Source organism: Gasterosteus aculeatus, chromosome 7, assembly GCF_964276395.1.
Source record: "Gasterosteus aculeatus chromosome 7, fGasAcu3.hap1.1, whole genome shotgun sequence".
NCBI classification, from domain to species: domain Eukaryota; kingdom Metazoa; phylum Chordata; class Actinopteri; order Perciformes; family Gasterosteidae; genus Gasterosteus; species Gasterosteus aculeatus.
This window is the reverse complement of record NC_135694.1, coordinates 1,324,034-1,338,466: the sequence shown is the minus strand read 5'-3', so window position 1 is coordinate 1,338,466 and position 14,433 is coordinate 1,324,034. Positions and strand designations below refer to the sequence as shown.

General features: G+C 47.0%; 1 protein-coding gene across 1 annotated transcript in view; it reads left to right on the top strand.

The window, feature by feature from the left end:
* dachb (dachshund b) overlaps positions 1-14,433 on the top strand; it is a 40,367-nt gene that overhangs the window by 16,008 nt on the left and 9,926 nt on the right. Inside the window, exon 2 of the mRNA XM_078106086.1 lies at positions 12,934-13,040. Coding sequence (XP_077962212.1) covers positions 12,934-13,040 — 107 coding nt within the window. The remainder of the gene's footprint in view (positions 1-12,933; positions 13,041-14,433) is intronic.

Sequence of the window (14,433 nt, the reverse complement as noted above, 5' to 3'; positions counted from 1 at the left end):
AATAAAAGCTTATGTGTGTGTGTGTGAATCTGCATTAATAATATATTGTGTGAAATTCAATGTGTATGTTTATGAAAGGAAAGAGCTGTGTGTGTGTGTGTGTGTGTGTGTGTGTGTGTCCAGTGTGACCCGGTGTAAACTAATATTGATTCAGCTGTTGGTGTTATACACTAGTCATAAAACTGGACTTACTGTTGGATCCAGGCTTACCTCCTGACTCTGTGTGTGTGTGTGTGTGTGTGTGTGTGTGTGTGTGTGTGTGTGTGTACCAGGGTGTTGGTGTGTTGACTTGGATTTGGACCATGTGCGGTTCAGTTTACGTGTCAAACGAGGTTTTCTTCGCACTGAGAAACCAACTTGACAAAAAGGTTGAACTTCTTCTCCCTCGTCTTCATCATCTTCATCATCTTCTCCTCCTTCACGCTCTGTTCTTCTTAACAAAACGAGCCGTGAAAAAGGACACACATTTATATTCTTATATATTATATTCTTCTATGGAAGAACGTAACCGATTATGAATGTTGCCATGACGACAGAGAGGCATCGTCACCACGAGGCGAGCTCGTCAGACCAAAGTATCTGATTATTCGAATTTCACAACGTTAATATCAAAGAGATTGATCGTTTTCATTGACCAGCATGATAAAAAGGGAGAAGTTCTTAAGTTGCGACACTCGATGCCATTAGAAGGAGGAGCAGGAGGAGACCAAAGACGGAGCAAAAAGGGGAATTAGTTTACAGTTTTCAAAACTCATTGAAAAAAGACCATTGCAGGTTTAAGATGATAGTTCATATGTACTGGTGACCTCGGCGCATCAGGTCACGCACACCTTGGCTAAAGGTTCTGCTGAGATGGAAGACTGATGAACTAAATGACGGCAGGGGATCAGAGGAAGAGGGTTTCCTGGTAAAATGGCATTTAATGTTTCTATAAAGCTTCATTTTTGAGGAAGTAAAAAAGGAAGCAGGTTTCTCTTTTTGTGTGTGTTCGTAGTCAAGAGATGAGGATGAATAAACACACAAGTGTGTGCGTGTGTGTGTGTGTGTGTGTGTGTGTGTGTGTGTGTGTGTGTGTGTGATGTACGGGGAGGCCGAGTAATTCTGCATGTGTCATTCTAAGTCCCCAGAGTTTTCTCCCTCTTCTTCTCCTCCTCCTCTCTGTCTCTCCTTCCTCACCCGCGCTCTCCCATCCCTCCCATCTCTCTCTCTCTCCCTTTTTTTTTTTCTTCATCTCTGTTTTCCTTTTTTTTGGTGACATTCCTGTCCGGCGTTGAGGGTGTCATCCTTGTTTTCTGCTGACTCGTTGCTTCACACACACACACACGCACACACACGCACGCACACACACACACACACACACACACACACACACACACACACACACACACACACACACACTGTCCAGCTGTTGGGAGCGTGGGCGTTTATTGGATTGTCTGTGTCCTCTATTTGGATAAGGAGAAAGGAAAGAGGGAGCGAGAGGAAGAAGGAGGAAACGAAGGAGGACAAGGAGTGACACAAGAGAGGACAAGAAGGATCAGAGGACGACGTATACGAAGAATACGAAGAGGAATAAAATCTAAAAGATTAGAAATACAAGCGATAATAACCATCATAACTATGTATTTATATACAGTACATTACAGTACATTTAGGTATTAAATATATATATATACATATATATATTTATATAATATATATATATACATATGTACTATATAATATATATATATATATATGTATATAAAATGTTAAAATTCTATCCTTACTAACACATTAAAATAGTAGCATTCATTAAACTGAGTAATACCTAAATGTACTGTAATGTATATAAATACATAGTTTTGATGGTTATATATAATATTATTTATTATCTGTAAAGAGCAAAATAACTTAATTTGCAGAATACAGAACTTTCCGATTTTTCAGTGCAGGTTTGTTTGAGTTTTTTTTCACAGCTTCTTTAATTTCTCAAGTTTTGTAGATAAAAGTCGCCCAATGAAATAACAAAAAGTTTGGTAGAGAGAAAGAGAGAGAAAAGTTGGTATAGGTGGAGGGAGCAGATGCTGCGTGAGAACAATGGAGGGAGGAGAGACGTAAATGATGGTCGGTGAAAGAGGGAGAGAGTAAAAATGAAGGGAGAGGGAGAGATGAAAGATGACAGGCGTGGGAGGCAGCGGGCGAGGGAGAGAGGGAGAGAGAGAGAGAGATGTAAAAGATGTTGGGGGAAAGAGAAGCCGAGGAGAGAGGGGGAGGGGGGGGCGTGAAAGAGAGAGAGATGACAGCATCATGAAGAAGAGGAGGAGGAGGAGAAGAGGTGAGCGTCCTTGCACTGTCAGGGGCGATCGATGGCACATCATTTACATTACACTGACTTAACTGCAGAGAGGGGGGGGGGGGGGGGGGGGGGAGAGGGGGGAGATTGATAGATATAGATATAGAGAGAGGGGAGTGAGGAAAGGACAGGTAGAAGAAGAGGGGGGGATGGACGGAGGGGAAGAAGGGAGAGTTGGACGGGCAGAAAATTAACTACAGTTGAAGAGAGATGGAGAGATGGGGGAAGATAAAAAAGGGGGGATGGAATTGATCGGAGGGCCGGGGCAAGTCTTTCTTTCTTTCCTTTACTGCCCTTCTTCATCCCCCCTCCCTCCCTCCCTCCCCCCCTCCCCCATGTGTCACACGTCTCTCCTTATTACTTTCCTCCCTCCTTCGCTGTCGTCGTTTCTCTTCATCTTTCTCCACTGAGCAAAGAGGAACACGGCGAGGCGCTCTGGCTGCCCGCTAAGTGGCTAGCGATGCCAGCGATGCTAGCGATGCTAGCGATGCCAGCGATGCTAGCGCTCTGTGTTTAAAAGGCGGGATTCCTTTTAGAGCTAAAAGTTAACAATGCTAACATTATTTCCTTTATCCCTCCTCAAGGGCGTGTTACGCTCACTTTACTCAACCGATGTAGTATGAACAAGCTAATTAGCCAGTTGGTAAATTATCTTCATAAAAAGACCCATGTTGCTAATTAGGCTGCAATCTCATTCACGTGCACGTTTCAGTTTTAGTTGCTACCATGCGCACGTTGGCTCACGTTGGCTCACGTTGGCTCACGTTGGCTCACGTTTGCGACCTTGGTGGAAATATTGTATAGAATACAAAATACTTTTAGGATAAGCTGAAGCCCGAATGGCTGAAGATTAATCTGAACTTTCTCTGGACTCGCTTATTTTATTTTGAAATCTCTCTCTCTCTCTTTATGTATCTGCTCATGCCCCCCCCCCTCCTCCCCCCCCTCACACCATATGTGACATTCCTTCTCGATGTGGCGCATTGAAAACTTCCTGTTGTTATAGTTTGTTATGGCGCTCTTCAAAGAGATGGTGGGGGGGGGGGCATGGAGTCTGTTATAGTTTTACCTCTTAAATGCTAACATGTGAGAGCACCATGTATGAATTATCCCAGTGTGTGTGTGTGTGTGTGTGTGTGTGTGTGTGTGTGACTGCATGCCTAGGAAGTAAGGTAATGAAGCTTAAAGCCATCACACACACACACACACAGACATGCAGACACACGTTAGCCCATCGACCTGTACAACTTGTCTCGTCAGCGATTGTGTGTCGCCGCTCTGTGTGTGCGTGCGTGTGTGCGCTGTTTAATATTTAATATGTGCTGGTTAAAAATGCAGGAGTGTTTTTGTCTCCCGTAGCACACCTGTTCCTCTAGAGAGGGAGAGAGGAGCTGAAGGTTGGATGGATGGATGGATTAATGGATGGATGGTTTGTGAGAAGATGGATGGATGGATGGATGGTTTGTGAGGATTGATGGATGGATGGATGGTTTGTGAGAGGATTGATGGATGGATGGTTTGTGAGGATTGATAGATGGATGGATGGTTTGTGAGAAGTTGGATGGATTAATGGATGGATGGAATGGTGGATTGGGAGTGGATGGAGGGTTTGCAAGAGGATTGATGGATGTTTTATGAGAAGATGGATGGATTGAAGGATGGATGGTTTGTGAGGATTGATGCGTGGATGGTTTGTGAGGCTTGATGGATGGATGGATGGTTTGTGAGGATCGATAGATGGATGGTTTGTGAGAGGATTGATGGATGGATGGTTTGTGAGAGGATTGATGGATGGATGGTTTGTGAGGATAGATGGATGGATGGTTTGTGAGGATTGATGGATGGATGGTTTGTGAGAGGATTGATGGATGGATGGTTTGTGAGGATTGATAGATGGATGGATGGTTTGTGAGGATTGATGGATGGATGGTTTGTGAGAGGATTGATGGATGGATGGTTTGTGAGGATTGATAGATGGATGGATGGTTTGTGAGAGGATTGATGGATGGATGGTTTGTGAGGATTGATAGATGGATGGATGGTTTGTGAGGATTGATGGATGGATGGTTTGTGAGAGGATTGATGGATAGGTGGATGGTTTGTGAGGATTGATAGATGGATGGATGGTTTGTGAGGATTGATGGATGGTTTGTGAGATCATTGATAGATGGATGGATGGTTTGTGAGAGGATTGATAGATGGATGGATGGTTTGTGAGAGGATTGATGGATGGATGGTGTGAGAGGATTGATGGATGGATGAATGGTTTGTGAGGATTGATAGATGGATGGATGGTTTGTGAGGATTGATGGATGGAGGGGTGGTTTGTGAGGATTGATGGATGGATGGTTTGTGAGAGGATTGATGGATGGATGGTTTGTGAGAGGATTGATGGATGAATGGTTTGTGAGGATTGATGGATGGTTTGTGAGAGGTTTGATGGATGGATGGTTTGTGAGAGGATTGATAGATGGATGGATGGTTTGTGAGGATTGATGGATGGTTTGTGAGAAGTTGGATGGATGGTTTGTGAGATCATTGATAGATGGATGGATGGTTTGTGAGAGGATTGATAGATGGATGGATGGTTTGTGAGGATTGATGGATGGATGGATGGTTTGTGAGAAGTTGGATGGATGGGATGGTGGAGTGGGAGTGGATGGATGGATCATAAATGTAAAGACAATAGAGGTATTATTGAATGTGTGGATAGTACAGTAAAGTACACTATGCTGTACTGTACATAGTACAGACGTATACGTATGGATGACCGACACATGACAGCCGATTGACAGACGATGAACTGCCGGATGAAGATGGATGAAGATGGAGAGATGGATGGAATTAGCACGGCGTGGTGTGGACGGATGATCACGAGGAGAAGAGGAGGATAACAGATGAACAGAGGGATGCAAAGAGGAAGAGTGTCGTCGGTTAATCGGTTTTGTTTCCCTCCATTCTGCTTTCCAGCGTGATTCCTTTTCTTCTGCTGATTATCGTCGCTCTACTTCCCTCATCGATCAATACCTATTATTGGCCACATCTGTCTCTCTTTTATATCCGTCTGTTTCTGCTCGTCTCCTTCTCCCTCCCTCCATCTTTTCACGCTCTTGTCAAAAAGAAAAAGGCCGAACAGCGAGGACGAAACGGACACACACACACACACACACACACAGACACCTACACAAACACACACAAACACAGACACCTACACAAACACACACAGACAGACACGCACGGACACCTACACACACACACTCACTCACTCACACACAATGAAGTCATTCATCTGTCCAATCAAAGAGGCGGAAGCCTGGAGGAAAGTAAACATCCATCTCTCTCTCTCTGTCTCTGTGTCTCTCGTTCTCTCCGTGAGTCCGTGAGCGTCCATGATTATGATGCCCCTGTGTGTGTGTGTGTGTGTGTGTGTGTGTGTGTGTGTGTGTCTGTGTGTGTGTGTGTGGACGTATATCCCATTTCTCTGGTGTCTCTTTAAAAAGAATAGATTGTTCTTCTTCTTCTGCTACAAACAAAGAGTGAAGACAAACACGGTGAAAGAGAGAGACGGGGAGGGGACGTCCGTCTCACGCGATGTCTGATGGAGGAGAGGCGTGGGGAGACGGAAAACAGACAGAGACGGGGACGCAAAATAAAGATGTGAAGAAAGACAGAGAAAAGGGAAGAAAAAAGAGACATTAATGAAAGCGGCAGACAGAGGGACAGAAAAAAGAAGAGAGAGAAGGAGGCATGTAGAGGTGGTAGGACAGAAGGAGGGATGTGGAGGAAGTAGGAGAGAAGGAGGCATGTAGAGGAAGAAGGACATAAGGAGGGATGTAGAGGTAGTAGGACAGAAGGAGTGATGTGGAGGAAGTAGGAGAGAAGGAGGCATGTAGAGGAAGAAGGACAGAAGGAGGGATGTAGAGGTAGTAGGACAGAAGGAGGGATGTGGAGGAAGTAGGAGAGAAGGAGGCATGTAGAGGAAGGAGGGATGTAGAGGAAGTAGGAGAGAAGGAGGGATGTAGAGGAAGAAGGAAAGAAGGAGGGATGTAGAGGAAGAAGGACAGAAGGAGGGATGTAGAGGAAGAAGGAAAGAAGGAGGCATGTAGGGGAAGAAGGACAGAAGGAGGGATGTAGAGGAAGAAGGAAAGAAGGAGGCATGTAGGGGAAGAAGGAAAGAAGGAGGGATGTAGGGGAAGAAGGACAGAAGGAGGGATGTAGAGGAAGAAGGAAAGAAGGAGGGGTGTAGAGGAAGAAGGACAGAAGGAGGGATGTAGAGGAAGAAGGAAAGAAGGAGGCATGTAGAGGAAGAAGGAAAGAAGGAGGGATGTAGAGGAAGAAGGAAAGAAGGAGGCATGTAGGAGAAGAAGGAAAGAAGGAGGGATGTAGAGGAAGAAGGAAAGAAGGAGGCATGTAGGGGAAGAAGGAAAGAAGGAGGCATGTAGGGGAAGAAGGAAAGAAGGAGGGATGTGAAGGAAGAAGGACGGATGTGAAGGAAATAAAGAGGACAGACAGACATAAATAAAGACAGAGAGGGACAGAATTGTCGCAGAGGTAGTGACATTATCATTTGACCTCCGGTTGGGGGAGGACAGAAGACGGGGGGGGGGTGAAGGGGGAGACAGGAGATGGATGGAGAGACGGCAGACTGATGGAGCGAAATACAAAAAAGACACTGAAGCAGAAAAAGGAAAAGGAGGCGTGTTTGTGAAGAGAAATTAAGATGAATTTACTCCCTTTAAAGGGACGAATGCTTCTATAAATAAACAACACAAACATGTGAGGAATAAGAATATAAACATGCTTTGTGTTGTGAAATAGGGAGAATTAATTATACTTATTAGTAGACAAACTCGCTCCAACTAAATACTTGAATGCTTCAGAATTTTAAAATAAAACTCAATTATAGAAAAAAAGAAAACATCTAAATAACAAAAATATTACGGAGAATAAGTTACCAATATGTATACAAAGGAGCTACAAATTCAGCGTACAGTAAAACCAAAGACATAAATAATAAAATACACAAAAAAAGAAAAGTTTTAGAATAAAATAAGAACAATTAAAAAATTGAAAGTCGAGGAACGTTAAATTATTGCCTGAAAGGAACCGACGTGTTTCATTTTCACAATGATTTATAATTATTGATAATTTATTATGAATCCAAAGATGACAATGGTCGCAAACTATAAAAAAACACTAGATGAAAGGAAAGAGGAACAACAACAACGAATAAACAACAACGACGACGACAACCGAACAACAGAGAAGAAGAAAAGGACGACGTGCGGATCAGCTGATGGAGAGATAAAAGAAAAGATGAAAGATTTCAGCTAAAGAGGGTTGACCCCCCCCCCCCCCCCCCCCCTCGTATCGACCGCAGCCGGCTTTGATAAACTGCAGTGTGTGTGTGTGCGCGCGTGTGTGTAGGCGTGTGTGTGTGTGTCGGTGTGTGTGTGCGTGTGTGACCTCTGCACGTTCTGAGCTAAATCAATCTGTCAAACGGGTTAGCGAGACCGTGCTTATTCACCGCCATGCCTGTTTGTGTGTGTGTGTGTGTGTGTGTGTGTGTGTGTTTGTGTGTGTGCGTGTGTGTGTGTGACCGACCCTGACCGGCCATCAGAGCCAATGACGGAGTATTGATCAAGGCTCCGTCGCCATAGAAACGGCCCTTCGGGAGGACAGGCGAGGGTGCGTGTGTGTCGAAGTGGGAAGGCTTACTTCAAGGTGGCTCATCAGATCGGCCCTGTGTGCGTTTGTTTGTGCGTTTGTGCGTCTGTCTGTGTGAGAGAAATGTCAGCTTCATGTTTTCCATCCATTGTCTTTTTTTTTGTCCCGAGCCAATTAAAAGGTCACCGGAATAAAACCAAAAAGTAACACATGCAGCGAACACTTCTAAGCTGCTGCGTGTCAGTTTGATGAACAATAAATCATTACTTCTTTAATTATGAGACGACATTCTAATTACTGCAAACACACAACAGCCGACCGTCCTCCGGCTCCTCAGCATGTTTCCTCACGTGAACCATCCGGTCGCATCGAGGCACAAGAGCGTCTTTATCTTGTGTAGATATTCAGTGCTGCAGAGGAAGTGTCCCACGTTTAAAAGAGCAGACTTAACGTGTAGAACATGTGGATCTACAGCCTAAGTGTGTTGGTTTCATTCAGATATGGTGGACAGTTTACCAGAAGCAGATTTACCGTACCGATACTCTATAAGTTACACATGAAGATCCATGTGTGGTAGACTCCAGAAGGTAAAGGTGGAGGCCGTGTCTATAGATAGTAGGGTGACTCCAGAAGGTGGAGGCCATGTCCATATGTGGTAGGGTGACTCCAGAAGGTAAAGGTGGAGGCAGTGTCCATAGATGGTAGGGTGACCTTAGAAGGTGGAGGCCATGTCCATAGATGGTAGGGTGACCTTAGAAGGTGGAGGCCATGTCCATAGATGGTAGGGTGACTCCAGAAGGTAAAGGTGGAGGCCGTGTCTATAGATAGTAGGGTGACTCCAGAAGGTGGAGGCCATGTCCATATGTGGTAGGGTGACTCCAGAAGGTAAAGGTGGAGGCAGTGTCCATAGATGGTAGGGTGACCTTAGAAGGTGGAGGCCATGTCCATAGATGGTAGGGTGACTCCAGAAGGTAAAGGTGGAGGCTGTGTCCATAGATGGTAGGGTGACTCCAGAAGGAAAAGGGTGGAGGCCATGTCCATAGATGGTAGGGTGACTCCAGAAGGAAAAGGGTGGAGGCCATGTCCATAGATGGTAAGGTGACTCCAGAAGGTAAAGGTGGAGGCCATGTCCATAGATGGTAGGGTGACTCCAGAAGGTAAAGGTGGAGGCCATGTCCATAGATGGTAGGGTGACTCCAGAAGGAAAAAGGTGGAGGCCATGCCCATAGATGGTAGGGTGACTCCAGAAGGTGGAGGCCATGTCCATATGTGGTAGGGTGACTCCAGAAGGTAAAGGTGGAGGCTGTGTCCATAGATGGTAGGGTGACTCCAGAAGGTAAAGGTGGAGGCTGTGTCCATAGATGGTAGGGTGACTCCAGAAGGAAAAGGGTGGAGGCCATGTCCATAGATGGTAGGGTGACTCCAGAAGGAAAAGGGTGGAGGCCATGTCCATAGATGGTAGGGTGACTCCAGAAGGTAAAGGTGGAGGCCATGTCCATAGATGGTAGGGTGACTCCAGAAGGTAAAGGTGGAGGCCATGTCCATAGATGGTAGGGTGACTCCAGAAGGAAAAAGGTGGAGGCCATGCCCATAGATGGTAGGGTGACTCCAGAAGGTGGAGGCCATGTCCATATGTGGTAGGGTGACTTCAGAAGGTAAAGGTGGAGGCTGTGTCCATAGATGGTAGGGTGACTCCAGAAGGTAAAGGTGGAGGCCATGTCCATAGATGGTAGGGTGACTCCAGAAGGAAAAGGGTGGAGGCCATGTCCATAGATGGTAGGGTGACTCCAGAAGGAAAAGGGTGGAGGCCATGTCCATAGATGGTAGGGTGACTCCAGAAGGTAAAGGTGGAGGCCATGTCCATAGATGGTAGGGTGACTCCAGAAGGTAAAGGTGGAGGCCATGTCCATAGATGGTAGGGTGACTCCAGAAGGAAAAAGGTGGAGGCCATGTCCATATGTGGTAGGGTGACTCCAGAAGGTAAGAGTGGAGGCCGTGTCTATAGATAGTAGGGTGACTCCAGAAAGTAAAGGTGGAGGCCGTGTCCATAGATGGTAGGGTGACCTTAGAAGGTGGAGGCCATGTCCATAGATGGTAGGGTGACTCCAGAAGGTAAAGGTTGAGGCCATGTCCATAGATGGTAGGGTGACTGCAGAAGGTGGAGGCCATGTACATAGATAGTAGGGTGACTGCAGAAGGTGGAGGCCATGTCCATAGATGGTAGGGTGACTGCAGAAGGTGGAGGCCATGTACATAGATAGTAGGGTGACTGCAGAAGGTGGAGGCCATGTACATAGATAGTAGGGTGACTGCAGAAGGTGGATGCCATGTCCATAGATGGTAGGGTGACCTTAGAAGGTAAAGGTGGAGGCCATGTACATAGATAGTAGGGTGACTGCAGAAGGTGGAGGCCATGTACATAGATAGTAGGGTGACTGCAGAAGGTGGAGGCCATGTCCATAGATGGTAGGGTGACCTTAGAAGGTAAAAGTGGAGGCCATGTACATAGATAGTAGGGTGACTGCAGAAGGTAAAGGTGGAGGCCATGTCCATAGATGGTAGGGTGACTGCAGAAGGTGGAGGCCATGTCCATAGATAGTAGGGTGACTGCAGAAGGTAAAGGTGGAGGCTGTGTCCATAGATGGTAGGGTGACCTTAGAAGGTAATGTGTGCCGTGGTAGTGATGCTCTTCCTTGGTTCTTCTGATCGATGCTCACAGGTATTGATCCTAAAGGAGCAGTTTCCTCCTGCTTGTTGTGTAGTTGCTTTTGTAGTTCCGTTGTGAAGTAACTTTATAAAAGTGAATGTCCGCTCCTCTCGTGCACAGCGTGAATGAGGTCGGGGGGGTCAAAGGTCACCCGCCTGCCTCTCAACGAGTCCACTTCGAGGTGAGGAGTTGCACCGAGGCCGCGTGAGGGGTTGGAAGCTATGGGGTAACAAGTGAATGTAGGTCAATGGACTGTGTGTGTGTGTGTAGCCAGGCGTGTGCGTCTAAATGCAAGTGTGTACACGCAGCATGCATGTGATTGTCTGATGTGTGTGTGTGTGTGACCTGCTCTTTGTTCCTGTGCTCGGTGCCGTAAGGAGAGTGGACCGTTGACGAGGATTAATGCCCAACATATGGCAACCCTACGGGACGCACACACACACGCACGGACACACACACTCTGCAGTCATTACTCTGAACAAAGAACTGTAAGGCTAATGAGAAGGCGATATCATGTGTCCTTTGCACGCACACGCACACACACACACACACACGGCATGGATTCACATGGATACACATCTTAATGTTTCTGACACACGGATGGATGCAGATGAACACGCGCAGACACACATACACACCTGGGAAGGTAACATGTAACCATTGTGAGCATGTGTGTGAGTTGAAAGGAAGGGGGGGTGACTTGAATGCAAACACCTGTCTATTTGTGTGTGTGTGTGTGTGTGTGTGTGTGTGTGTGTGTGTGTGGGAGAGAAGAGTGTGTGTTGTACAGGTGTGTGTTTCTGAGTGTATGAGAGGTGAAGCAGAGTTCAGAGGGATACTGAAGGTTCAATGTTTTCATTTCTTCATGCTCCTCTGCCCCACTCAATGTGTGTGTCTGTCTGTGTGTGTGTGTGTGCGTGTGTGTTCACGAAGCCGATCACACCCCAAAACCTTGTCGAGGCGTATGTTTTCCCTCCACATGTTCTTACACACTTCCTCCCTCCTCCCCCTTCGGGATCTGACCGACATTCCCACACCTCCCTCACAACCACATCCGGACTGCCGCTGACCTTCTCTCGAGCCCCGCCCCCCCTTGGTTACTGTTGCTACGCATGTGTAGCTTTCCACAAATGGGTTTGTGTCCATCATCATATTGAAGAAGACTTGAAACTAGAGACTGAGACCATAAACTCATGTTTACAATGTTTACTGAGGGAATAAATCGAGTCATTTCCTCATAGACGTCTATGGGAGCAGAGGAGTCGCCCCCTGCTGGTCACTGCAGAGAATGCAGCTTTAAGACTTCTAGAATAGGTCACTGCATAATGAAAACGTGAATAAACAAATTGTACGTTTCTTTTATCCGAATGCTGAATGTCATTTTGCTTTATTTCAGGTGTCCACTCCATTATTTTCTCTTCTATTTCCATCCGGTGACGCTGAAGTGCAGCTTTGAGTTCTCTCTCACTCGCTCTAGGTGTAAATGACTTTGGACGGCCATCTGTTACTGAGCCACCCTGCAGAGAGTTGGCCTGCATGCACACCTCCTGTGTGTGTGTGTGTGTGTGTGTGCGCCTTCCTTTATGTTCAGTGGCATGTGTGCAGTTACTGTATTCTTGTGTTTAATTTATGCCTACGTGCACATGCATAATACAGCAGGTTACGTGTGTGAGACAGAGAGAAACACTCGTGTTGTAATGGTGTTTTGGGCTCACATGCTCATGTAGAACGTGTATTATTGTGTGTGTGTGTGTGTGCGACACACTGTTTTACATCCATGTTAGCATATTTAGCCCCTGTCCACGCTAACGCCTCTCTCGCTTAAATCGGTCGTTTGACAAAGTAAAATCCTTTGATACACATTACGTTGTATTGGGGCTGTTCAGCTTCCTGCCGGACGCGTCTTCACAATAAAAGACTTCCAAGTATAATAAATTCCAATAACTGGCCTACAGGTCGGGAGGAGCGCCGGGCTTTGTGGGTATTTTGGGGCGTTTCTTGGATATTCTTGGGGCGTCTGTGGTAGCGTGTGGCAGCGAGTCAGCAAATAAAACATAATACACATATTTAGTACATTTTAACTAAATGAAACTCTAATATAGTACAGGACATGAGATGCACGCAGACGCCTGTCTCGCTGTCTCTCTGCCGCCCCCCCCCCCCCCGGAGACGGCGGGCCCTCTTCTGCGGGGGAGTAATGACTCTCTCTTGTCTCCCCCCCCAGCTCTCGTCCGGGTCGTCCTCCGAAGCGCTGCTCTGGTGCCGGGATCCAGGAAAGCCCGAGGCTGCTGCACCCGGGCCTGCTGTCCCCCAACCTGCTGTCCCACACCGGTGAGAGACGCCTGTGTGTGTGTGTGTGTGTGTGTGTGTGTGTGTGTGTGTGTGTGTGGGGGGGGGGGGGGGGCCGTGTGCCGGTATGAGAATCTCTCACGTACCGGATGTCCACCAGGACACATCGGCCTCACTCCTCCGTCTCCCCCCTCGTTCCCTTTCATCCTAATCGCTTTGATCCTCTTTTTTCTTCCCTCCATTCTCTCCCCCCTTTGCATCGGATGCATTCACCCCCCCCTCCCCCTTTCTTCTTTCTCACCTCCTCCTCACAGTCTCACTTCCTCCTCTCATCCCTCTTTCCTTCCTCAAAAACCTCCTCCTCCTTTCTCCATCATCCCTTCCTCCACCTCCTCCTTTCTCCATCATCCCTTCCTCCTCCTCCTCCTTTGTGCATCATCCCTTCCTCCACCTACTCCTCCTTTCTCCATCATCCCTTCCTCCACCTCCTCCTTTCTGCATCATCCCTTCCTCCACCTACTCCTCCTTTCTCCATCATCCCTTCCTCCACCTCCTCCTTTCTGCATCATCCCTTCCTCCACCTCCTCCTCCTTTCTCCATCATCCCTTCCTCCACCTCCTCCTCCTTTCTCCATCATCCCTTCCTCCTCCTCCTCCTTTGTGCATCATCCCTTCCTCCACCTACTCCTCCTTTCTCCATCATCCCTTCCTCCACCTCCTCCTTTCTGCATCATCCCTTCCTCCACCTCCTCCTCCTCCTTTCTCCATCATTACTTCCTCCACCTCCTACTCCTCCTTTCTCCATCATCCCTTCCTTCTCCTTCTTTCTCCATCATCCCTTCCTCCTCCTCCTTTCTCCATCATCCCTTCCTCCTCCTTCTTTCTCCATCATTACTTCCTCCACCTCCTACTCCTCCTTTCTCCATCATCCCTTCCTTCTCCTCCTTTCTCCATCATCCCTTCCTCCTCCTTCTTTCTCCATCATCCCTTCCTCCACCTCCTACTCCTCCTTTCTCCATCATCCCTTCCTCCACCTCCTCCTCCTTCTTTCTCCATCATCCCTTCCTCCACCTCCTACTCCTTTCTCCATCATCCCTTCCTCCACTTCCTCCTCATTTCTCCATCATGGGGGGTTTCTTTGGCTCTCCTGCAGCGGAAGTGTTAATGGGCGGAAAGAGAAGTCTGTTAAAGAGAGAGAGAGAGAGAGAGAGAGAGATGGAGAGAGAGAGAGAGATGGAGAGATTTTTTGATTTTGATAAACCTTTATTTTCTTATAAAAAACAAACACAAACAAGAATAATGCCTGATGACATAAAGGTCCAATCAATACACAGAAGAACGCCACGCTCTCCTATCAGCCAGTCCACACCAGGCTCCTCTGCAGCATCAACGCACACCGCCCACTCCGCCGATGAACTGGTAGTCCATCTGGTCAC